The sequence below is a fragment of the Erinaceus europaeus genome, chromosome 15, assembly GCF_950295315.1.
Source record: "Erinaceus europaeus chromosome 15, mEriEur2.1, whole genome shotgun sequence".
NCBI classification, from domain to species: domain Eukaryota; kingdom Metazoa; phylum Chordata; class Mammalia; order Eulipotyphla; family Erinaceidae; genus Erinaceus; species Erinaceus europaeus.
The window spans coordinates 3,775,276-3,799,674 of NC_080176.1; the positions used below are offsets into that span (position 1 = coordinate 3,775,276).

Here is a 24,399-nt window from a genome sequence, read left to right on the forward strand (position 1 = left end):
CAGTGGAATTGTGCAGGCACAGAGTCAGGTGGTGTCACACCCATGAATCAGGCACTAAATGGAGGGGGTGGGGGGCAGTGTCTTTTAAAATCCAGCACCTGTGTAGTGGAGGCTGTCTGAAGGGATGCTGAGTCTGGGCCAGAAATCCAGCCTTGTACACTGCAAGCTACCCACAACTCATGGCCAAGAACATCTAGTGAGCTCTCTGGGATGTGATGAGGAAGTTCAGCCCAGTGTCTTCTAGCCCTGGGGTTAATCTGAGCCCTGGCAGGGTGTGGCTTTGGAGCCAGGCAGATCTGGATTCCATACACAAAGCACTAATCAGCTCTGTAATTCTGGACACGACTTCATATCTCTGATTCTCATGTTGTCATGTTCAGCAAAAGAACTTTGCAGAGTTACATGAGGATGAAGTAATAGTAGCTTGCCAGTCCATTCTCTGGAGTTCAGTAAAGACCAGGCCTAGAGGGACTGAGGCCCTCCCTCGGTGAAAGTATATCTGGTCGTTAATATCCCACTTGAGGCCCAGTGTTTCAAGGTGAAGAGCTAAGTGTTTAGCTTAGTTATTTTGTTCTCCCTCTTTATTAGCCGACTGTCTGCTACCAGGCCATCACAAAGAAGTTGAAAATCTGCGAAGAGGTATGTGGTTGGCTTCCCTCCCGTCTTTGTGATTGGGGGCCTGACTGATTGCAGACCCATCTGACGGTTTGTGTTTCCTTCCCCAGGAGACAGGGTCCACCTCCATCCAGGCAGCAGACAGCACAGCCGTGAATGGCAGCATCACACCCACAGACAAAAAGTAAAGTAGGCCTTTTGATATACAGGACTTCTGCCACTGAGTGTGCTCTCAGGGCGTTGTCTCAGCCATTGCTAGGAGTTAGCACAGAGGTGGTTGTGGTTCTTATCAGTATTGGCTATCCTGAGAGTGGCCTGACATCAAGAGACAGAAGTGTTAGATGCACAGTTGCTTTGGCACTCACGGGTTAGCCCCTAAGCAGGGAACACTCTTCAGTGGTTCTCAGAATTCTTGCACTTCAGAATCACCTGGGCGGCTGGTTGCCCTCCCATGGGGTTTCTCAGCAGGTCTAGGGTAGAGCCCGAGAATTTGTGTTTGGGGCATGTCCTTAGATCTGCTGCTCCCTCAGCAAGAGACCACCACTTGAGAACCACTAGCATGGAAAGCCTGAGCTCCACCTGGGGGGAGTGGGCAGGGTACAGGGAGCCGTGCAGAAAGAGCACGTCAGCCTGCCCAGCCCCAGCAGGAGAAGGGAAGCCTCGGCTGTACCCTGAGGCTCACACTCTCACACACACACACACACACGCTCACACACACACACACACACACACGCTCACACACTCACACACACACACGCTCACAAACACACGCTCACACACAGACGCTCACACGCTCACACACACACACACACACACACACACACACACTTGCTTTGCTCTGACCTTGATGGCCAGTTTTTTACAGAATGTGGCTGATGAAAAGCGTCCATTATTAAGTAGTGTTCTCCTGAACAAGGGAGTCACTTTCGGCCTGCCCAGATGTGTCTAGCATTTGGCATTCTCAGACCAAAAGCAGCTTTCTGTGCTATGGAAGTCACTGTTCTGGTACTTCTGGTGTCAAGTGGGAGAGAGGGAAGAGCATCAAGTACGGTTAAAGGCTTCAGCCTAGGTCCTCACGCGTGGTGCCTGGGTGTTCTCCTGGGTGAGCCACCCCAGCACCAGCCATTGAGTTTGTGAGGATCATATTGGTTTTAAAGCAGAAACAATGCCACCAGGAGGTGTGGCTCAGTGGCTAGAGCTCTGGACTTAACTTGGGAGGTCCTTCGATTCCTGGCAGTGGCAGGAGTGGCACATGGGTTCTAGCATCTCTCCTCCCTCTCGTGAATAAGTGAATCTGTTTTTAATTAAATAAATAAAAATAGTACAAGGCTAAAACTAGCATGGGTTCTAGCACAAAGATCTGGGTTCAAGTCCCTGGTCCCCACCTTCAGGGTAAAGCTTTGTGTGCAGTGGAGCAGTACTGCAGATATCACCCCTGTCTTTGTTTCTCACCCTCTGCCAAAGGAAAGAGAGAAAGTGATTGCCTGGAGCAGTGAATGTACCACCCAGCCCCAGCTATAGCTATGGTGGGGGAAAGAAGATGGCCCATTTCTCTGGGTGTCCTGTAACTCCTAGAACAAGAAAGCAGTTGTGTCATGAGGAGAAGGGTGAGGAGGAAGCACGTTCTGCCCGCGAGTGTGGCTGAGGAAAAAATGCCTCTTTGGGCCAGGGAAACAGCACAGTGTTTTATGCGACAGACTTTCCTTGTTAAGTTTCAGTCTTGAAACAATTTTGTGGCCAGAGGAGGAAAAGCCTTGTGAGGAAAGCACTGGCTTCCACTGCTGGCCATTCGCTCACAGAACTTCATGCAGCTGGGACTGGAAGAGCCTCTGAAAACAACCTGCTGGCAGGGACAGAGGCAGCTGCAGGTGTGATCCCAGAAACAGGACACAGTGGGTCAGAGGAGAATATGCAGGGGAGATCTAGAGTTTCAAGGGAACCCAGCTGAAACGAAGAACAGGATATAAGAAACCAAGATGGCAACTGCTTAGCCGTGTCCCGTGCCAAGAAGAGATAAGGGTGTGCACGAGCCCAGAAAGACATCTAGAAACTGCAGTCATTGCTAATAGCCCCCAGGGCCTAGGGGTTGCAGAAAAGGGTCAGGCAGTCGACTGTGAAAGTAAAGAGAACACACCAGAATGAGATAGAGGGAGGGGGGCGGTAAGGTTGCTCAACTAGTAGCGAGCATGCTTCATCACAAATGAAGACCTGGGTTTGACATGGGAGCACCATGCTAAAGGGAAGCTTGACAGGTGGTGGAGTGATGTCTCCTCTGTCTCAGTGTCAAAAAAAGAAAAAAGACCACTAAGAGCAGTGGAATTATACAGGCACAAAACCCTGGGGGTAAAATAATAATTATGAGCTTGTGTTGAGATGGACAGACCTGGAAGGAGAGGCCATGAGCAGGCAGGGGCATGCGAGGCTGCCTCTAGAGTTAAAGCAGAGCTTTGACAAGGCACCAGCCCTTCTGCTGGGGAAGAGCCTGGAGACAGGTGACAGCTGTGGTCCTGGTTCCTGTGACTGAATATCAATTCACTGGGCATATGGCCCATCAGGAAATGTTCAGAGCTAAAGACAGATGTCCACTTTCTCACTCTCACAGAGTTGTAATAAGCACAGACCCTTCATCTTCAGAGAAACTAGATTTTCCCATGATTCCTGCTTCTGTCTCTGGCAGACATGGGTTTAGAAAGGTGCCATATAAAAAAGACTATGTTACATGCAAGTGTGCATGCTCTGCTCACATGCGCACCACCAGGACCCTGCAAGTCCTGTACTTTACCCACTGGGCCACCTCCCAAACCTGATGTTATGGGGCAGTTTTTTTGTTTTAAGATTTACTTATTTCACACACAGAGAGAACCAGAGCATCGCTCTGGCTTTTGCAATGCTGGGAATCGAACTTGAGACCTCATGCTTGAGAGTCCAGAATTCTACCACTGTGCCACCTCCCCGGCCAGAAGGGACTCATAAGTGGCAGCATGGTACAAGGTACCACCCTGCAAGGCACCCAGAACTAATCCGCCTCTCCCTGTTTTAGGATAGGATTTTTGGGCCTTGGCCTCATGGGAAGTGGTATCGTCTCCAACTTGCTAAAAATGGGTCACACAGTAACTGTCTGGAATCGGACTGCAGAAAAGGTAAGTGTTTACGGTGGTGTTTGTCAGACGGGTGGCGGTGGGGTGGTACAAGACAAGCGGTCCCTGTGTCCCCTCTCAGCACTCTGCTCACAGGCAGGCAGGTAGAGGTGGAGACATGTCCATTAGAATGTTACTAGAAAATGGAAATGTTTAAAAATGCCTGGGATATAGAAGGAAAGTCCCCCTTCCTGCCTGCCATTACCTGAGTGTCTTTCTCCACGTACACACACCTGTGTGCATGTTTGTATAGCAGGTCCCCCAAAACATCTTGTTGAGAATTGTTTCATGATGTCTATAAAAAAAACAGTCCCAGCAGTTGTTGAATGAAAAGACATTATTCAAGGACCTGCTTTCATTATACCTTAAAGCTGCAATTTCCAGGAAGCTGCCATTGGCAGTAACTGAGAGCCTCTTGTGTGTATCACGAATTCACTGATGCGCACAACGTGCACACAGGGCCCGGGCCGTGGTGCTGAGCACACATGTTGCAGTGCACAAGGATCTGGCTTCAAGCCCCTGGTCCCCACCAGCAGAAGGAAGAGTTGCAAGGGGTGGAGTGATTCTGCAGCGCTCTCCCTCCGTATCTTCTCCTTCCCTCTCAGCTTCTCTGTCTCTATCCAAAAAGTACACATAGGCGGGGCCGGGTGGTGGTGCACCTGGTTGAGCGCACATGTTATAGTGCACAAGGACCTTGGTTCAAGCCCCCGGTCCCCACCTGTAGGAGGAAAGCTTTGCAAGTGGTGAAGAAGGTCTGCAGGTGTCTGTCTGTCTCTCCCTCCCCTCTAGATTTCTGGCTGTCTCTATTCAATAAATAAAGATAATTAAAAAAAAAAAAAAAAAGGACATAAGGCCAGCTGCTGTTTCTTTTTATTTTTAAGATGGAGCACCAAAGCCTTCTTCAGTGCAGTGGAGGGCAGGATCAGTAATTCTGGGTCATACACATGGCAAAGCAGTCCACTATTCAAGTGATCTGTTTGGCCATCCCAGATTCATCCTTTTTAGTGGCTGCATTTTACTTATTCCCATATGTATTATTACCACCATGGTTATCACTGAGGCTGTATCAACATGACCCCATCACTCCTGGTAGCCATGTTGTTTTCTTGCCTCTAGACAGGTGGTGAGAGAGAGGGAGGGAAGGAGGAAGGGGGAGATATTACAGCACTGTTTCACTGCTTGTAAAGTATGTGTCACGCACCCCCATAGTTGCTCCATGTAGTACAGGGTTCAAACCCAGGTCCTTGTACTTGGTAACATGCTCACCCAGGTGTGCCACCTGCTTTGAGTTCCATCCAAAACAGGTACTGCCCACTTCCTGTTCTTCAAACAGGAAGGCGTCAGTAGACACTTACAGGATACTTAATAGGTAGAGCGTCACGTGGGCACCAGGCATGCAGAGACACGAGATAATCCTCACGGAGCCTTCATCTCTTCCCCCTGGAAGTTGGAGCGCACCACTCCAGTGTTCCGAGTTCCCAGTCTCTGCCTCCTGCCACAGGCGGCTGGGGCCCCGCCCACGTCTGGCCTGCTGGCGAGTGTGCTGTGCACGGCCCGTAGCTCACGTTAGGGTCTGTGACTTTTGCAGTGTGATTTGTTCATCCAGGAGGGGGCCCGCCTAGGAAGAACCCCCGCTGAAGTCGTTTCTACTTGTGACATCACCTTCGCCTGCGTGTCGGACCCAAAGGCAGCCAAGGATGTAAGGATTCCTTCCCTCCCCTCAGCGTCTCAGGTTGTAGCCAGGAAAGCTGGCTGCCCTCCTTCCCTCCTCCCCTGCACACTGTGAGTGTCTGCATGCGGTGGGGGCAGGGAGTGAATTTACCATCTGGGGGCCACCTCCCATCAGCAAGAGTGTTTGTGGAAGTTGGAACAGATTGCCTTTCATGTAGAACAAAGAATAGGAGTTACTGGGTCCCTGTGGTCTGTGCCGCAGTGGCTCCCGCAGGCTCTGCGTGTCCCTGTTGGCTGGAAGCTGGCAGCTCAGTGTGCCTTTGTTCCATAGCCAGGTTCCTATGTTTAGCTATTGCAGTGTTGATATGTTCCGAAAGTTCAAATGCGGTTATCATTCAGTAAACTGGTGACTATCCCAGTCCTAGTGATTTCAACTAAGTCCCAAAAGGTCAATGCTAAGGTTCCATGTTTTAAGTGTGTGGAGGGGGTGCGGGGGGGGGGGGGGGTGCTGTCACTAAAAAGAAATGACACATATGTATTCCTCTTGAAGAAATGTGGGTGCCTGCTGGAAATACTTTCCTTGGTCTTCCCTTTTCAACCAGATTCCTTACTGCTCCGTGGGAAGCGGTTCCCATCCAGTAGCAGGAAGGGACTCGGGCATCTGGCCGGGGGCCTGGGCTATTGCTTCTCCCTGTGTCCCCACAGCTGGTGCTGGGCCCCAGTGGAGTGCTGCAGGGCATCCGCCCCGGGAAGTGCTACGTGGACATGTCGACAGTGGATGCTGACACAGTCACCGAATTGGCCCAGGTAGCAGCCTCGTGTGGGTGATACTCCAGCGTCATTTCAGTTGGAGCTCAGCACCCGGGCTGACCACACCCGAGTCTAGGCGGCTTGCTTGCTCTAAAGCCAAAGCCAGAGAAGAAGAGAGGCTGTGGAACTAGCTGTGTCCGTGCTGTGTGTTCAAAGTCACAGCCAGTCTGAGTGGCCAGAGGAGAAGGGGCTGCTGTGGACTCGGTCCTTGTGGCTGCCGGTCTCTAGAGAAGGATCCAGGCCGCGGCAGGCCTCTGGGGTTCGGCCACTAGCTATCAGCAGGAGGCACTGGCAGTCTTTCCAGAGTGCCAGAGCAGTGACTTCAGACCCTTGTGTTGGGAGGGTGGCTGGACTCGGGGAAGGAGTGTCAAAGGGACAAGTCATTAGGAAGTTCGCATTAGGCTTCAGTCTTTGGCCTTAATGAGTCCTGCAGAACAGGTGGGAGTCTTCAGTGGAGACCCAGCTTCTGTTGACTGCATGTGATCGTGTGTGTGTGTGTAAGGGACAGTCTCTCTGACGCCACACGCACACGCAAGCACACACACACTCTCATTGTCAGTCCAGCATCTTGGGCCTCAGCGTGGAGCCAGGTGCTGCCACCCCTTTAGCTGATGGACTATGGTTGGAAGACTGCCCATAGTCCATCCCCCTACCCTTTACCTGAGAACCCAACGAGAGGCAGGGCCTCCAGAAGCTCTGGCTTTTCCTTTCTAGGTGATTGTGTCCAGGGGGGGCCGCTTTCTGGAAGCCCCGGTCTCAGGGAATCAGCAGCTGTCTAATGATGGGATGCTGGTGATCTTAGCAGCCGGAGACAGGGGCTTATATGAGGACTGCAGCAGCTGCTTCCAGGCCATGGGGAAGACCTCCTTCTTCCTAGGTAACACACCTGCCCACCTGATGGGCCCCATCTTCTCTAGACCACACTGGTAACAGCATCACCTCCTCACGGTCTCTCTCCCTGGGGCCCCTGGGAAGGTTTCCTTTGTCTTGCACACCAGGGGCTGAAGGAGGAGGAGCCTAAGGGTCAGAGCCATGGGGTCGGGGGACTTCCCTGGGCAGAGAGGTGGGTCCACAAAGGATGCTGGTAGACAAGAAGTCCCTACCTGCGGGACTCCTGGGGTGTGACCGTGAGCTTGTCCCTGGGCAGGTGAGGTGGGCAACGCAGCCAAGATGATGCTGATCGTGAACATGGTCCAGGGGAGCTTCATGGCCACCATCGCCGAGGGGTTGACCCTGGCCCAAGTGACAGGCCAGTCTCAGCAGACACTCTTGGATATCCTCAATCAGGGACAGTTGGCCAGCATCTTCCTGGACCAGAAGTGCCAAAGTAGGTCTGCCCCTGTTTGCTTCTTTCTGTTGGCAGCTAAGAGTGAATCAGGCTCTTGGCACAGAGCACACTCTTCAGGCCTCCTTGCCCACACCCACAGTGTCTGCAGGTATAGGCCGAGAACTTCTCTCTTGGGTGTGTATGCAGGGGTGCTGGACCCTGAGCCCTGACAAGCCTGGAGGTGCTTATTTGGTTCTTCTGGCTAACGGCTTCCTCTCCTTAGATATCCTGCAAGGCAACTTCAAGCCTGATTTCTACCTGAAGTACATTCAGAAGGATCTCCGCTTAGCCATCGCGCTGGGTGATGCAGTCAATCACCCCACTCCCATGGCGGCTGCAGCCAATGAGGTAGGGCAGGACTAGTCAAGCAGCCCCCACTCACTTCTCACCTTTTCTTTGGTCTTGATCTAACCTCTTAAGAGGGAATCGCAGGTCTTTTTTTTTTTTTTTTTTTTTTTTTTATTTATTCCCTTTTGTTGCCCTTGTTGTTTTATTGTTGTAGTTATTATTGTTGTTGTCGTTGTTGGATAGGACAGAGAGAAACGGAGAGAGGAGGGGAAGACAGAGAGGAGGAGAGAAAGACAGACACCTGCAGACCTGCTTCACCGCTTGTGAAGCGACTCCCCTGCAGGTGGGGAGCCGGGGTTCGAACCAGGATCCTTATGCTGGTCCTTGTGCTTTGCGCCACCTGCGCTTAGCCCGCTGCACTACAGCCCGACTCCCTTTTTTTTTTTTTTTCTTACCAGAGTGCACTGCTCAGCTCTGACTTATGGTGTGGGGGATTGAACCTGGGACTTTGGAGCCTCGGGCATGAGTCTCTTTTTAATTAATTTATTTGTTTATTTACTTTTTTAACATAGCACCACTCAGCTCTGATTTATGGCGGTGCACAGAATTGAACCTGGGATTTTGGAGCCTCAGGCATGAAATGAGAGTCTCTTTGCATAATCACTATGCTATCTACCCCCACCCGGCCTGTCTTTTCTAATGTGACCTTTTAAATCTGTACATTTTCCCAGAACTAGGCTTATTACTTCTATGTTATTTTTCCTTTAACCTGTGAATTGTTTATTAAATATTAAAGGGAGTTTCCTAGATACCTGATAGTAATACCTAATGTTAGTGGCCTGGGAGGTGGCGCAGTGGATAAAGCACTGGACTCTTAAGCGTGAAGTCCTGAGTTCAGTTCCCAGCAGCACATGTACCAGAGTGATGTCTGGTTCCTTCTCTCTCTCTCTCTCTCTCTCTCCCCTCCTGTCTTTCTCATTAATTAATAAATAAATAAAATCTTTTTTAAAAATACCTAACATAAAACAAGGGCAACAAAAAGGAATAAATAAATAATTTTTTTTTTAAAAATACCTAATATTACATCAAAGAATATTCCATCTTGGGGTGGCCAGGTGGTGGTGCACCTGGTTGAGCACACATATTATAGTTCACAAGGACCCAGGTATAAGTCCCTGGTCTCCACATGGGGGGGGCTTCACAGGTGGTGAAACAGCTGCAGGTGTCTCTCTTTTCCTCTCATCTCTCCCTCCCTCTCAGTTTCTCTCTGTCTCTATCCGATAATAAATAAATAAAGAGAATACTCCTGTAATTAATAAAACTAATTTGCCGATACTAGTTTGATTAGGATGGTTAGTGCCATTTTTCTGATCAAGTTTACTATTATATCTGACTGTTTTGATTGCTGCGAGAGAAATGTTAATATCTCCAACTGGGATAAGGATTATCTATTTCTCCCTTTATTAGCTTCTCCAATGTTTCTCCCTTTAAAACTGTCCATTTTGCTGACTTTGTTTGTTTTTATTATCTTTATTTACTTAATGGATAGAAACAGCCAGAAATCAAGAGGGAAGGGATAGAGAGAGAGAGAGACACCTGCAGCCCTGCTTCACCACTTGCAAAGCTTTCCCCTGCAGGTGGGGGGGCTCGAACCCGGGTCCTTGTGCATTGTTACGTGCGCCCAACCAAGCGCGCCACCACCTGGTCCCTGACTTTATGTCTCTCTGTTTATTAATCAGGTGCTTAATAATGAACATTTCTGAAGGACATAGTCATAAAGTACCGAAATGTGCGCTTCTTGTTTTTGTTCTTAGCTTTTTATTAGAGCACTGGTCGGCTTTGGCTTATGGTTGTGAGGGAGGACTGAACCTGGGACTTTGGAGCCTCAAGCAGGAGAGAGTCTCTGCATAACCATTATGCTATCTACCCCTGCCCAAAGGGCACACTTTTTAGAATCATTTTTAGAATAGCCCAGATTTTCCATCTCAGCCTGATAGAAGTGAAATCTTTTTTTTTTAATAATTTATTTATTCATGAGAAAGATAGGAGGAGAGAAAATAACCAGCCATCACTCTGGTACATATGCTGCCGGGGATCGAACTCAGGACCTCATGCTTGAGTCTAGTGCCTTAGCCACTGCACCACCTCCTGGACCACAGAAGTGAAATCTTCTGAACAAAAACCAGCTTAATAGTATTTGACTTACCAAAGAATTACATTGAAAACTGCATTTTATAAAGCATGTGCATATAAAACACAAACTCATTTATTTTATAAGTTGTATCTGCAGTGCTCCAAGATGATAAATGTTTTCCTCATTGTCCATATGCCTGTTTTTAACCGCAGTTAGGCTTTATTAAAAAGAACAATAATAGGGCAAGGGTAGATAACATAATGGTTATGCAAACAGACTCTCATACCTGAGGCTCCAAAGTCCCAGGTTCAATCCCCTGCACCAGCCAGAGCTGAACAGCGCTCTGGTAATAAATAAATAAATAAATAAATAAATAAATAAATAAATAAATAACAGTAATAATAGTAAAGATTTATTAGTGAGCGGAGAGAAGCAGACCATCACTGCAGATGCAATGCCAGGTATTACGCTCCAGCCCTTATTCCTGAGAGTCTGTCCCAGGGCTTTACCCACTACACCACACCTCCAGGCCCTGCAGTTACTAAGCAAAAAGTAGTTCATAAAAAAGAAACAAACTGAGAGGGAAAATAGTCCTGTTTCTCTAACTTGGCATTTCCAGTGCTCTCCATTCCTTCCAGTAGAATTAAGTTTCTCTTGAGGCGTTTTGTGTTTTCATCTGGAATAAGTCCGCAGCATTTCCTGTACTGCAGGTCTGATGGTGACAGCTCACTCTGTATTCTGAAGAGTTCTTTGTTTAGCCTTGTGAATGGACAGCTAAACCTGAGCTGTAATGAACACTCGCTATAATTGCTCCAGCTGGACTGTTTCAAAAAAGAAAAACTGCACAGATCCCGTGGGAAGACCCTGTACCCTGCTGTACCACCCTAGTGAAGGGCACTTCTAGCTCTCACACTCTAGTCACTGGCTGCCAACCAACACCAATCTGAGTTTCTTTCCTTACTTTGTGGAATTGACACAGCACAAATTTCAGATGATAAAAATTGGAAATGTTGCAGAGCAGAATAGAGAGGCTAGAGGTCAGGTCAAGTGGTAAAACTACCGTCTGGATGAGATGGGTGGGCAGGGGACACCTTTGAGCTGACAGGAGAGCCCCCTGAGCTGAAGGAAGAACAGAACAGCAGCCAGAAAATAGCTTGGGAAGCTCTTTTGTTTGCCTTGTTTTGTTTGCCAGAGCACTGCTCAGCTTGGCCTTGTGGTAGAGCAGGAGATTGGATTTGGGGGGTTTTGGAAGCCACAGGCATGAAAGTCTCTGCATAACATTATGCCATTTCCCCCAGCCCATCTGAGCACTTGGTATTCTCCTTCCATCTCATCCCTATCATAACCCCACTGCCGCCTCTGCAGTGTCAAGAAGCAGTGGCCAGGACACTGAGGCACTGTACCCAAGTCAGGCCATCAGTGGGAGAGCCCGGGGCCCACTGCCCACCCACACCTAAAACCACCTCCAAGAAGCAGACCGGGTCTGAGCGTCAGCAGTGTGGCCCGAGACTGAGCCCATCTTCTTCTTTTCCAGGTGTACAAAAGAGCCAAGGCACTGGACCAGTCTGACAATGACATGTCTGCCGTGTACCGAGCCTATATACACTAAGCCCTCCACCCTGCCCCCATCTCCCTCCTGACCCCTGCTCCTCACATGGGGTTGGGGTCCTGGGACTTAACTCTGGACCAGTCCACCTCTCCATCTCCTTTTATACAGACTGAGACTCGCCATCAGCACAGCACACAACATCTCCCCTCCCCTGGAGGTCCTGGGGATAAGGGGTGCCAGCAGGATTGGCCCTTGGGAAGCTCTGAGCTCAGCCCTGACCCTGAACTAGGTGGCGATGTGCTGACACACTTGCGCACACCCAGCACACACACTGGCTCTCATCCCGGGCTAGAAGCTGCCCAGAAACTGCTGCCTGGCTTTTTCTCCCTTCTAAGTTTAGCTCAGACCCTTCCAGTCAAGAAACAAAAATCAGCATTGATAATTGGAAACCTTCCCACTGTTCTTCCAATGCAAAGAGGCTGTAGTCATGTTCACATGTGCCCCAGTGGACCCTGCAGAGAAACACCGGACCTGGATGAGCCAGCATGGACTAACCAGGAGGGTCCTGTGGGACCACCAACCTCAGGTGACCAGCTAATGAGGACTGTCATGCTTGTGCTACCAGCGTACAACCAGCTCTCCATAAATGCCTTTGTGATGGAACAGAGGTAGCCAGAGTGCAGGCAGGGCTCTGGCTTCCCCGAGAGAAGCGAATGTCCTGCCTGTAGATGAGCCTCCTGAAGCCCACCGTGGATGTGTGATGATGCTCTGCCCTTTGCACCTGTCCCACACGTCACCACCGGTTTGGACCCTGGACTGGGATCACACTTGCTGGCTTGAGGCGTAGAGGGAGCCACTCTTGCCCGTGCTGTGTTAGTGTTTAGATGTGCATTCCAGCCCTTGGGAAGGGGTCCTGAGGGCCACAGCGAGCAGTGGAGAGAGGGAGAGGGCTCCCTCCTGTTTCCGTTATGCCAGACTCTTCATCTGGTTCTGCAGAGCCTCTAACATGGTCCACCCACATCCCAGCCCCGACCTCTGTACCAAGCCCCACCCAAGATAAATACTCTCTGTCTGCCCCTTCTTTGATCTTGGCCCAGCCTCACCGATGACATGTCTTATTCTTGGCTCTGAGAATGGAACGGACTGAGTCTCCTTGAACCTCAGCCTGCAGCTTGGCCGTCAGTGCTTCCAGGAGGGAAGGAGAGCTGGACCTAACTAACCGCCAGACCCTCAGAGGTGGACTCAAGGCCCTGGCCTTTCTCCTTGGATCAAGGCGGGGCGGGTGGGCCGGCTTGGAATGTGGCACAAGAAGAACTTCAGTGCCCTCTCCTGATGCAGGGATGAGTTGGGCTTTCCAAAGTCACACTTTGCAGGTCTGCATTTATAGTGAATATAAGATAAATCTATCTATAACGAGGAGCCCATGCTGGTGTTCCAGCCGGGACCTGGTGCCTGCGGGGTCTGGGCACAGTTCATTTCACTGGGAATTTTTTCTGTCTCAACACGAGCCTATTCTGGTCCTGGTGGGACACTGAGGGTGGGGGGAAGATGCTGTAATGAAACTGGTTAGTCAATGTTGTCTTAATATTGTTGACAGTTCTGTAAAGTTTCTTTTGATGAATATTTCTGTTTAAGCTATTTCACCTGTTTTGAAACCCTTCCCTTTTAAGGAGAAAATGTGACACTTGTGAAAAAGCTTGTAAGAAAGCCCCTCTTTACCCCACCTTCCCGGTCATCCCCCTTTTTTTTTTTTTTCTTTAAACCTTTAAAGGACAAATCTAGTAGTTAAGGTTGTGAATTTTTATTTTCACTTTGTTTTTAATGAACATTTGTCTTTCATAATAGGATCGTGTGGTAATGTCTAAATGGCAAAAACAATGATTTTGTGCAATTAACAAGCTACTGCAAGCAAATAAAACGTTTCTTGGTAACACAACTGGGCCTGGTGTGCTGTGGGCTGGCCGCGGTGCAGAAGGGCGCGGGACAGGGTGCTCGGCTGGTGACGGCGGGGTCACCCGCGGCGGCCGGTCGGCCCCGAGCATGCGCGCTGTCCATCGGCGGTAGGGGGTGTGGCCCGGGGCGAGCGGGCGCCCGCCAATCACTGGTCTGTGTTACTGTTGGGGCGGGGCGAGAGCCTGCTCAGCCAGTCGGCAGCAGGCTGCTGCGAGTCGGGGCGTGGCTGGATTAGCTCAGCCAATCGGCGACAGGGGCTGGACCCGGGCTCTGCGGCGGATGGCGAGTCGGTGACAGGCGCTCGGCGGCTGGCGGCGATGGCGACCGCGATGGCAGCCACGGCGGCGGAGCGGGCGGTGCTGGTGAGGTGGCGCCCGGGGCGGGCAGGGCAGGGCAGGGCAGGGCAGAGCCGGGCGGGCGGCGGCTGAGCGCTGTCCCCGCAGGAGGAGGAGTTCCGCTGGCTGCTGGCCGACGAGGTGCACGCCGTGCTGCGACAGCTTCAGGACATCCTCAAGGTGAGGCGCCCCCGGGGGCACAGCCCGCCGGCCGTCACCGCCCTGTGCAGACAGGAGAGCGGAGCATCCGGCCTGAGGGCTGTCCCGGAACACAGATGAGGCCGGCAGCCCACGAAATGTCAGGACACACTGGCCGGGCCCAGAAACGCGGCTTGCGGGACAACTGCCAGTCCCGGGCGACCGCCCACAACCTGCCTGTACCTGGCGGGGGCGGGGGCGGGGGCGGGGCGCGGCCGGGGCCCCCGGAACGTGGCCGGAGCACAGGGCACCTGCGACCAGCCGGCTGGGGCGGCGGGCGGCCCCGGGGAGCGGGGCTTGGGGAAGAAGCCCTGCACCTGCCCCGCTGAGACCCTCCCCCCTGCACCTGCCCCGCTGAGACCCTCCCCCCTGCCCCTGCCCCGCTGAGACCCTCCCCCCTGCCCCTGCCCCGCTGAGACCCTCCCCCCTGCCCCCTGCCCCGCTGAGACCCGCCCCCCTGCCCCTGCCCCGCTGAGACCCGCCCCCCTGCCCCCTGCCCCGCTGAGACCCGCCCCCCTGCCCCCTGCCCCGCTGAGACCCTCCCCCCTGCCCCCTGCCCCGCTGAGACCCTCCCCCCTGCCCCTGCCCCGCTGAGACCCGCCCCCCTGCCCCCTGCCCCGTAGGAGGCCTCTCTCCGCTTCACTCTCCCAGGTTCAAGTGCTGAGGGGCCTGCCAAGCAGGAAAACTTCATCCTGGGCAGCTGTGGGTGAGCCTGGGCCCATGAAAACTGTAGAGGATGGTGGGAGGGATGCCCCGGGAGTGGCCTGAAGGGGAGGAGACAGCGCCCTGGCCCCAGGGCTGACTTCAGGCTGCCTGTCCAGAGGGGGGAGAGGGAGGCTGAGCCTGGGGGGGGGGGAGCCCTCTGGGGTGGCGAGGGAGCAGACACTGTTGCCTGTGTTCCAGCACAGACCAGGTGAAGAGCGTGCTGACCCTCCAAGGGAACGCCCTGAGCCAGGCGGTGAGTCCCAGGCCCTCTCCCCTGCCCGAAGAGCTGTGTGACTCTGGGCAACACCCTTGACCTCTCTGGGCCTCTACTGTGTCCATGTTTGTTGTATGTTTGTGATGTCAGGGCTTGTGGAACCCAGGGCCTCATACATGGAAACATGTGCTCTGCCACGGAAATTACACCCCACACCCCACCCCAGGCTGCCCAGTGTCTTCATTTGTAAACCAGCAGCAGACCCCTCCCAGCAGGATTGGTGCAATGCTTCGGTGGGAGGTGCAAGGGGGTGTTTTGCACGTGTCCGCTGGCCTTGGGGTATGGGCCCAGTGAAGCATAAGCATGAATGTCATTCGGCTGGTCCCAGATTAAAGTGGAGTCAGCCAACATCAGAGCTCCGTCTGTGCCAGGCCCCAGAGTGTGTGGGAGGTCCCTGTCCAGCCAGTGGCCCATGCTCAGCACAGCCACACGTCTCCTCCCAGCCTCAACCACTTCCCCTTTCCTGGGCTCTTCCCTTTTAGTTCTCTGGCCTGAGTTCCCAGCTTCCCTGTCCACCTCCCAAAGGCCCAGGTGCTGGGTGACATCTGCCCTGTGACAAGGCTGGTTTGGAGCCCCCCCAACCCCACACACTGGTCTGTCCTGGGCTCCAGGGCTCAGGGCAGCCAAACACCCGAGGCTCACCCTGCTCTTGCCCTCCAGGATGTGAACCTGAAGATGCCCCGGAACAACCAGCTGCTGCACTTCGCCTTCCGGGAGGACAAGCAGTGGAAGCTGCAGCAGGTAACTGGGCCGTCCAGCTGTGGTCAGGGCTCTGGCCGGGAGGCAGGCTGCGGCAGGCCTGCTGAAGCCTCCAGGGCACTGGGAGCCCAGCAAGCCTGGAAGGGGGGAGGGGTGTTGCCTAGCAACTGTGCTGGGTCAGCGGGCTAGGGCTCCAGGGCCTAGTCCTGTGGGAGGTGGAGAACCTGTCCCCCAAGTAGCCTCCAGGGACTTCCCAAGGCTCTCTCGGGGACAAGTCACTGTGCTTCCCCTCCCTGCCACTGGCCCCTGGTTTCCACCTCAAGGCCTCAACCTGCAGAGTATCAATCCGGGGTCTCCCCCGGGGCCCCTCTGCCAGCCTTCTTTCCCTGAGTCAGGAGCATCTTGTGTTTTTACTCATTCTGACCTGCCTCCTCTGGTGGGGCCAGCCCTCGGGGCACCAGCTGACAGCCCTGGGGCGGGCAGAGAGGTCAGTCTGGCCATGCACACACTCCCCTGCCCTGCACACACTCCCCTGCCCTGCAAGGAGAGTGCCAAAGCCCACGGCCCAGGGAGCACAGTCAGGAGTGAGGGCTCCTGGGGACTGTTTTCAGATCCAGGACGCCAGGAACCACGTGAGCCAAGCCATTTACCTGCTCACCAACCGGGACCAGAGCTACCAGTTTCAGACCGGGGCAGAGGTCCTCAAGGTGAGCTACAGGGGACAGGTGAGCCAGGGTCCCTGCCCCAGCAAGGTCAGGCTCCCAGAGGCTCCTCAGGCACGGCTGGTGGCGACCCCTCACCGCTCCATGGACACATGTCCCGGACAAGGGTCAGTGCTGTACAGTCTGGGTCAGAGCTGGGCTTTGACCCAGGGCCTCCAGAGACACACCAGCTAAATCATTCACTTGACCACTCTGTTTCTCCTCACCTATAGAAAGGGACCGGCTGCCCCCACCACCCTGAAGAAAGCTTCTGTGCTATGGGATCTCTCTTTCTCCTTCTTTCTCTATCTAGAGCAGTGAAGTCTCCATGATGACACCCATAACATAAAGAGATCAGTTGTAGTGACTTTGTTTTTCAAGATTTATTTTAGGGCAGAGGGTAAATAGCATAGTGATTATGCAAAGAGACTCTCAGGCCTGAAGCTCCAAAGTCCCAGGTTCTATCCCCCTTACCACCATAAGCCAGAGTTGTGCAGTGCTCTGGTTAAAAAAAAAAGAAAGAAAGAAAGAAGAAGAGTTTATGGGAGATAGTCTTGCACGGGAGAGAAGCCAGAGCGCCATTCCGGTACCTGTAGCCGCAGGCACACAAGTCCCTGACTCCACCAGTTGCTCCAGTTCCCGCCCAGGTGGTGACTGGTGACTATTGTCCTAATGCAGGTGCAGAGCTTCTAGAAATACTCCCAGGGGGTGGGGCGGCAGCGCAGCGGGTTAAGCACACGTGGTGCCAATGCAAGGACCAGCATGCGGATCCCAGTTCAAGCCCCCAGCTCCCCACCTGCAGGGGAGTCACTTCACAGGAGGTGCAGCAGGTCTGCAGGTGTCTATCTTTCTCTCCCCCTCTCTGTCTTCCCCTCCTCTCTCCATTTCTCTCGGTCCTATCCATCCAACAATGACGACATCAACAACAACAACAATAATAACTACAACAATAAAACAACAAGGGCAATAAAAGGGAATAAGTAAATAAATATTAAAAAGAAAAAAAATACTCCCAGGAATATAGCGGCTACTGGGAGCAGTGCTAGTGGTGGTGAAGCCTTTGGAATCCAGCAAAGTGAACTCCCATGGGGAGGTGGGTGTAGCTGGGTTCACACCGGGGACTCATCTTTTAGCTCTGCTCCTGACTTGCTGTGTCCTCAGGTGATTCACCTGCCCTCTCTGGACCCTTGGGGTCCCTGCCAGAAATAAGACCTCCTGAGGGAGGGGAAAGGAAATACAGCCCTCATGGCAACAGCCGGAGGTGGTGCTGTTGGGGCTCTGAGGAGCCCGAGCCAGGGCCTTACTTCAGGGCTCAGGGAGGCACAGGTTCCAGATGGTTCTAGAATGTGCTAACTGTGTGTCCTTACCCTTCTGAACCTCAGTCTCTTCACCTGTGAGAATGGGATTCTACCTGCCTCAAGACCTCAACTTATCACCTCCTCCAGGGACCCCTCCTGACCACTTGCTCCCAAGCTCAGGGCCTCTTCTTCTAAGTTTGTTTTTTTTTTCTTTCCTAAGATTTATTTATTTAACGATCCTGGAGGTAACACAGTGGATAAAGTGTTGGGCCCTTAAGCATTGGGTCTTTAATAACTTTTAATTGGGCTGATGAGACAGCATGATATTTTAAATATTTATTTATTCCCTTTCGTTGCCCTTGTTGTTTTATTGTTGTTGTTATTGATGCCGTCGTTGTTAGATAGGACAGAGAGAAATGGAGAGAGGAGGGGAAGACAGAGGGGGAGAGAAAGATAGACACCTGCAGACCTGCTTCACCGCCTGTGAAGCGACTCCCCTACAGGTGGGGAGCCGGGAGCTCGAACTTGAGTCCTTGTACTTTGCGCCACGTGCACTTAACCCACTGAGCTACCACTCGACTCCCAAAATTTATTTTAGTTTTTTACCAGAGCACTGTTCAGCTCTGGTTTATGGTGGTGCTGGGATTGAACCTGGGACTTTTGAAGCCTCAGGCCTGAGAATCTCTTTGCATAACCATTTTGTTATCTACCCTCCGACCATAAAATTTATTTTTAATATTTATTTATTTCCTTTTGTTGCCCTCGTTTATCATCACTGTTGTTATTATTATTGTTGTTGTTGATGTCGTCATTGTTGGATAGGACAGAGAGAAATGGAGAGAGGAGGGGAAGACAGGGGGAGAGAAAGTCAGACACCTGCAGACCTGCTTCACCGCCTGTGAAGCGACTCCCCTGCAGGTGGGGAGCCGGGGGCTCGAACCAGGATCTTTATGCCGGTCCTTGTGTATTGCACCACCTGCACTTACCTCCTGAACTACCGCCCAACTCCCCATAAAATTTATTTTTTATTTTATTTTTTTTTCTTTTCATGTCAGACGGGTAATGTGCCGATGTCGTAACAAGGTTTATGGGTGGCACACCTCACGCAGTCGCATGACAACCCAATCATCACGCTTATGAACTACAAAAGGATCAAAATTTATTTTTAAAAGCATTTATTTACTATGAGGAAGAAAAAGTCTGGCCGTAGCACAGCAGGTGACGCAAAGCACAAGGCCCGGTGTAAGGATCCCGGTTCGAGTTCCCGGCTTCCCACCTGCAGGGGAGTCGCTTCACAGGCAGTGAAGCAGGTCTGCAGGTGTCTGTCTTTCTCTCCCCCTCTGTCTTCCCCTCCTCTCTCCATTTCTCTCTGTCCTATACGACATCAATAACAACAATAATAACTACAACAATGCAACAAAAAGGGAATAAACATAAAAAAATAAGAAAGAGCACATATCACTCTGGGAGAATCCAACACTATCCACTGCACCACCACCCCAGCCACAAAGATTTAATTGATTAATGATAGAAATTAGGAGGGTAGGGCAGGGTAGTAGCGCAGCAGGGTAAGCGCACATGGCATAAAGCTCAAGGATCCCAGTTTGAGCCTCGGGCTCCCCATCTGCAGGGGAGTCACTTCACAGGTGGTGAAGCAGGTCTGCAGGTGTCTGTCTTTCTCTCCCCCTCTCTGTCTTTCCCCTCCTCTCAACTTCTTTCTGTCCATTCCAACAATAACAACAAGGGCAACAAGGGCAGGGGTAGATAGCATAATGGTTATGCAAAGAGATTCATGCCTGAGGCTCCAAAGTCCCAGGTTCAATCCCCTGCACCACCGTAAGCCAGAGCTGAGCAGTGCTCTGGTAAAAAAAAAAAAAAAAAAAAAAAAGTATGAAAGAAAAAAGGGCAACAAAATGAGAAAAATGGCCTCCAGGAGCAATGGATTTGTAGTGCAGGCACCAAACCCCAGCGATAACCCTGGAGGAAAAAAAAAATCAAGAGAGAAGTGGTCTGGGAGGTAACACAGTAGATAAGGCATTGGACTCTCAAGCATGAGGTCCTGAGTTCAGCCCTCGGCAGCACATGTACCAGAGTGATATGTTTCTTTTTCTCCTATCTTTTTCATTAATAAATAAATAAAAGTTCAAAAATAAAGAGATCAAGAGAGAGAACCAGAGCATCAGTGTGGCATGTGCAACGCCTGGGATGAGACTTGGGGCCTCACCCTTGAGTCCAGCTCTCCCCCTACTGTGTTACCACCTATCTGCTCTTGCCCTGCCCGCACCCCCTAAGGCAAAGCCCCCGAGAGACTTAATTCCCAGGATTCTGCCTGCCCCCAGCATGGGACCAGGTCCCTGTACCATAAAACCTTCTGGTTCACACCCTGCAGCCTAACTGCCTTGGCTTCAGTGTGTCCTCTCCTGGGCTCTGAGACCACAGGCACCCGGGGCAGGAGCTTTGCATTTCTGTCTTGGGGTGAGAGGGAGAGCTCGGTGCTGCCCACACTCAGCTGTGCCCACCCTCCCCAGCTGATGGATGCCGTGATGCTGCAACTGACCAGAGCCCGCAACCGCCTCACCACCCCAGCCACCCTCACCCTGCCTGAGCTCGCGGCCAGTGGCCTCACGGTCAGTGGCTGGGATGGGGGTTCCTGGACTCACGTCCATCCTGGACTGGAGCAGTGGAGATGCAGGACGTTGCCCAGAAGCCCCCCCCCCCGGGTGGGGGAGTCTGGGAGCACTGTGCATGGGTGGGAACGGCACCCCTGTCCCCACGGTTCCGGGGAGGCAGTGCCAGCTGACCTGGTCTCCTCCTAGCGGATGTTCGCGCCCACCCTACCCTCCGACCTGCTGGTGAATGTGTACATCAACCTCAACAAGCTGTGCCTCACCGTGTACCAGCTGCACGTGCTGCAGCCCAACTCCACCAAGGTGAGGATCCCCACTGCCCCCGGCCCAGCCCTCCACCCACAGCCCCGCCAGCCTGACCCTCCTCTGGCTGCTCTTCTGCCTAGAACTTCCGGCCAGCAGGAGGCGCTGTGCTTCACAGCCCCGGGGCCATGTTGTAAGTAGTCAGCAGGACGGGATGCCCCCGTGCATGCTCCCCCGGGCTCCCGGGGGCTGGGGCTGCTGGCGGGGTGCTTAGGGACACTCCCCTGCCCCCCCCCAGTGAGTGGGGTTCACAGCGCCTGGAGGTGAGCCACGTGCACAAGGTGGAGTGCGTCATCCCCTGGCTCAACGACGCCCTGGTCTTCTTCACCGTCTCCCTGCAGCTCTGCCAGCAGCTCAAGGACAAAGTGAGGCCATTGGGCAGGCCAGGCAGGTGGGGGTGGGGAGGGCATTCCAAGGACTCTGGTCTCATCCCCTGATCACACACACACCAGACCAGTGGGGCCTTAACACCCTCTCCCTCACCCACTGACCTTGGCTGACCTGGACATATGACACTGACCTTGGGTGACCTGGATTACAGGAGGGGCGGGTCCTCATCCCCTCTTCCCCTCCTCGCCCCCCAGATCTCCGTCTTCTCCAGCTACTGGAGCTACAGGTCTTTCTGAGCAGAGCACCCTGGCAGCTGTCTCCCCCTGCCCCGGAAGTGGCCCCAGCTGTGGGGTCCTCATCCACACCCCATGATCACACCCCCTCAGAGCACGGGCCAGAGCTCTGCCCTGCTTGTTTGCACAGATGGGAGTGAATACTAGAACCCCAGGAGGAAGAGGGGAAGGAGGGGTAGGTAGAGTGGGGGTCACAGTGACTCAGGTTCCCAGCCCTGCCCCTCCAGCAGGGAACCTTTGTGCTGGGGTGGGGCCAGGCCCCTCCCTCCTTGGTCACCTGCCTGGCTGGCGTAAACCCCCTCAGCTGGAGGGGTGAGGGTGGCCCTAAACTTTGAGTTGGATAAGAAACATGAAGGCAGATGCCTTTGACCGTGCTTGAAGCCTTCCAGAAATAAAGATCACCCCACTTTGCCTGGAGCCAACATCTGTCTGTCTGTCTCTCCATCCATCTAAGTGAAGTTCCAAGTGTGAGCCCCATTCCTCTCCCAGGGGGTGACCTCCAACCAGTTATTTAGGGCAAACGTTGGCAGGGGCATTCGGGAAGCAGTGAGGACCCAGCCACCCACCCCTGGAAGAAGAACACACTTGACTTGGGCTCAGGAGGCCAGGCTTGTTGGGTTGGCAGCAGGGCAGGGCGGAGGGGCAGCAGGGCCTGCACTATGGTTCCAGGGCCAAGTTATCCATTCCCCTGCGGTGGTCCTGCAAAGAGGCCAAGAGGACGTTGCCCAGGCTCCTGGTGCCTCCCTGCCTCTGGCTGCCCCAAACCTCCCCTGGCGCTCACCTTCTCTGGGCTCACCTTCTGGGGTCTGGAGGGGCGGCGGTGGCGACCGCAGGAGCAGCAGCAGTGGAGGAGAACCAGCAGCATCAGGAGCAGCACGGTGCCTGAGGGCAGTGGGCCAGTGGGACATCACACCGCCCCAGGGCTGGGGACGGCGGGGGTGGGGGACACTCACCCACAAAGACCAGGAAGACGGCAAAGGCGGCAGTGTCCCAGCTGGACTGGAACAGCTGGCGGCTCTTCAGCTTGCCCAGCACGTCCTGTACGGTGTCCTGCAGCTCCTCCTCCAGGGCCCCCATCTCGGCACTGGGTGCTGGCCCACCCCCGGGGAGCTCAAGCTGAGGGCTGCTGCTTCCAGGCTTGGGCAGCCCAGCACCTGCCCGCCGCCTTTCTGGGCTCCTGCCAGTCCCTCTCCGTCACCCCTCAGGCATCTCCCCTTCTCCGGGCCTGGCCTCCTTTCTGTCCCCAGCCCCTCTCCTCCTTCCCAGCCAGACGCTCCCCTCCCTCGCCCCCCCTCCCAGCTGCCCAACCCCCAGATCCCCACCTGCCTCTGAGCTCCCTGCCAGGTGGGTCCCAGCTCCTGAGTCCAGAGCAGAGACTATTTCCTGCTTCCGGAGGATCCACACACCCTGTGGCCCTGGCAACCAGCCCTGCCCTCCCCAGGGAAAGCCGAGGACTGTGAGTGCAGGGGAGGGCCAGGGAGGGTGGGCTAGAAGGCCTAGCTGCCCCTCCGCAGACCTTGGGCTCCAGAGTGAAGGAAAGACAAAGAAAGAGGAGAAGGTGCCCACTCCACCACCTTCGCTGCAACATGGGAGCCTCTGGGTCCTGATTTTAGCTTTTTTTTTTTTTTAATTATTATTATTATTGGGGTCTCACCACTCCAAACTGACTTTTTTCAGAGAAAAAGAAAGAGGCTGGGACCAGGTGGTAGTGCACCTGGTTGATCTCACGATATTCAAGGACCCAGGTTCGAACCCTCAGTCCACACCTGCAAGAGGGAAGCTTCAAGAGTGGTGAATGTGTGGTCCAAGAGGTGGCGCAGTGGCTAAGGCACTAGACTCTCAAGCATGAGGTCCTGAGTTCAATCCCTGGCAGCACATGTACCAGAGTGATGTCTGGTTCTTTCTCTCTCTCCCCTATCTTTCTCATAAATAAATAAATAAAATCTTAAAAAAAAAAAAAAAAGTGGTGAATGAAGCAGGGCTGCAGGTGTCTCTCTGTCTGTCTCCTCTATCACCCCTTTTTCTCGATTCTGGCTGTCACTATCCCACAAATAAAGATAATGCCAAAAAAGTTCAAAAAGAGGGAGCAAAGGACAGCCACCACAGCACCAGGGCTTCGTGAGAAAGCAGGTGATGTCGGTCAGCTCTCAGAGAAGCTACCTTCCTCCCTCCCTCCTTCCCACACACACAGTGTCTGGGCCCGACTGACGCTGACTGGCTGCCAGGTAGACACACCTTGTCCTTCTCCTCTTGGGTAAAGGACAGCCAGCGCGGGTCCCAGGGCCACATGGTGTCCAGAACAGGCCTTTCCATAAACAGACAGCAGGTTGGTCATCACCTGAGACTGTCGGTGGAGGGGTGGGGTGGTGGCAGGGTTCTGAGGGCTCAGAGTTATGAGGTTCCTTTCTGGAGTAGATGACCATGTCTTAGAACTAGACAGAGGGGTCAGGTGGTGGTGCACCTGGTTAAGTGCACATGTTATACTGCACAAGGTCCCGGGTTCAAGCCCCTGACCCCCACCTGCATGGGGAAAACTTCACAAGCGGTGAAGCAGTGCTGCAGGTGTCTCTCTGTCTCTCTCCCTATCTCCCTGGCCCTCTTGATTTCTGGCTGTCTTTATCCAACAAATAAATAAAAATAATTAAAAAAAATTAAAGAGAGTCGGGTGGTAGCGCAGTGGGTTAAGCGCACGTGGCGCAAAGCACAAGGACCGGCATAAGGATCCTGGTTCGAGCCCCCGGCTCCCCACCTGCAGGGAGGTCACTTCACAGGTGGTGAAGCAGGTCTGCAGGTGTCTGTCTTTCTCTCCCCCTCTCTGTCTTCCCTTCCTCTCTCCATTTCTCTCTGTCCTATCCAACTACAATGACAACAATAATAACTACAACAATAAAACAACAAGGGCAACAAAAGGGAATAAATAAATAAATATTTAAAAAATTTTAAAAAAACTAGACAGAGACAGCGGACTTAAGGGACTGGGGAGATAGCATAATGGTTATGCACAAAGGCTCTCATGCCTAAGGTCCCGGTTTCAATCCCCAGCACCACCATAAATCAGAGCAGAACAGTGCTCTGGAAAGCATAAATATAAAATTTAAATATGTAGGTAAATAAATATATATATAGAGAGAGAGGAGAAGAGAAATGAGGGT

The 24,399-nt window shown here is 53.0% G+C and overlaps 3 protein-coding genes and 1 non-coding gene across 8 annotated transcripts in view; 2 read left to right on the plus strand and 2 right to left on the minus strand.

The window, feature by feature from the left end:
- The window catches only part of GLYR1 (glyoxylate reductase 1 homolog), a 31,515-nt gene extending 18,048 nt beyond the window's left edge, over positions 1 to 13,467 (plus strand). For 2 of the 3 annotated variants that reach the window (XM_007522003.3, XM_060172446.1), the window contains 9 exons: positions 589 to 639; positions 726 to 799; positions 3,656 to 3,755; positions 5,341 to 5,451; positions 6,129 to 6,230; positions 6,948 to 7,110; positions 7,381 to 7,560; positions 7,784 to 7,908; positions 11,517 to 13,467. In XM_007522003.3, coding sequence (XP_007522065.2) covers positions 589 to 639; positions 726 to 799; positions 3,656 to 3,755; positions 5,341 to 5,451; positions 6,129 to 6,230; positions 6,948 to 7,110; positions 7,381 to 7,560; positions 7,784 to 7,908; positions 11,517 to 11,591 — 981 coding nt within the window. In that variant the 3' untranslated portion in view covers positions 11,592 to 13,467. The remainder of the gene's footprint in view (positions 1 to 588; positions 640 to 725; positions 800 to 3,655; positions 3,756 to 5,340; positions 5,452 to 6,128; positions 6,231 to 6,947; positions 7,111 to 7,380; positions 7,561 to 7,783; positions 7,909 to 11,516) is intronic. The other variant, XM_016187654.2, reaches the window with a different exon arrangement.
- A 255-nt stretch (positions 13,468 to 13,722) lies between these two features.
- On the plus strand, positions 13,723 to 21,669 carry ROGDI (rogdi atypical leucine zipper). 2 transcript variants are annotated; one of them, XM_007522002.3, is made up of 11 exons: positions 13,729 to 13,846; positions 13,928 to 13,999; positions 14,641 to 14,723; positions 14,921 to 14,975; positions 15,657 to 15,737; positions 16,307 to 16,402; positions 20,223 to 20,321; positions 20,511 to 20,624; positions 20,708 to 20,757; positions 20,863 to 20,989; positions 21,209 to 21,669. In XM_007522002.3, exons 1-11 carry the CDS (start codon positions 13,802 to 13,804, stop codon positions 21,248 to 21,250), a joined length of 864 nt encoding a protein of 287 aa, XP_007522064.2. In that variant the 5' UTR covers positions 13,729 to 13,801; the 3' UTR covers positions 21,251 to 21,669. The 2 variants fall into 2 exon arrangements, with proteins under 2 accessions (XP_060028434.1, XP_007522064.2); XM_060172451.1 differs by lacking the exon at positions 16,307 to 16,402 and having other exon boundaries at positions 13,723 to 13,846.
- Positions 18,744 to 18,847, minus strand: LOC132533277 (small nucleolar RNA U13). Its single transcript, XR_009545170.1, has one exon. It is a non-coding gene; the product is annotated as a small nucleolar RNA U13 (small nucleolar RNA).
- A 168-nt stretch (positions 21,670 to 21,837) lies between the features above and the next one.
- SMIM22 (small integral membrane protein 22) lies at positions 21,838 to 22,612 on the minus strand. 2 transcript variants are annotated; one of them, XM_060172455.1, is made up of 4 exons: positions 22,570 to 22,612; positions 22,201 to 22,338; positions 22,044 to 22,129; positions 21,838 to 21,946 (listed from the first exon to the last, which is right to left on the minus strand). In XM_060172455.1, exons 2-4 carry the CDS (start codon positions 22,322 to 22,324, stop codon positions 21,905 to 21,907), a joined length of 252 nt encoding a protein of 83 aa, XP_060028438.1. In that variant the 5' UTR covers positions 22,325 to 22,338; positions 22,570 to 22,612; the 3' UTR covers positions 21,838 to 21,904. The 2 variants fall into 2 exon arrangements, with proteins under 2 accessions (XP_060028438.1, XP_016043139.1); XM_016187653.2 differs by lacking the exon at positions 22,570 to 22,612 and having other exon boundaries at positions 22,201 to 22,518.
- Between the last annotated feature and the right edge of the window lie 1,787 nt (positions 22,613 to 24,399).

Bases quoted from the DNA above. Each gene is read 5' to 3' on its own strand.
- ROGDI (XM_007522002.3), top strand. From the start codon at position 13,802: ATGGCGACCGCGATGGCAGCCACGGCGGCGGAGCGGGCGGTGCTG. The intron at 20,322-20,510 runs GTCAGTGGCTGG...GTCTCCTCCTAG, and splicing joins TCGCGGCCAGTGGCCTCACG to CGGATGTTCGCGCCCACCCT. The intron at 20,625-20,707 runs GTGAGGATCCCC...TCTTCTGCCTAG, and splicing joins TGCAGCCCAACTCCACCAAG to AACTTCCGGCCAGCAGGAGG.
- SMIM22 (XM_060172455.1), bottom strand. From the start codon at position 22,324: ATGGGGGCCCTGGAGGAGGAGCTGCAGGACACCGTACAGGACGTGCTG. The intron at 22,130-22,200 runs GTGAGTGTCCCC...CACTGCCCTCAG, and splicing joins CGTCTTCCTGGTCTTTGTGG to GCACCGTGCTGCTCCTGATG. The intron at 21,947-22,043 runs GTGAGCCCAGAG...GCCTCTTTGCAG, and splicing joins GCCCCTCCAGACCCCAGAAG to GACCACCGCAGGGGAATGGA.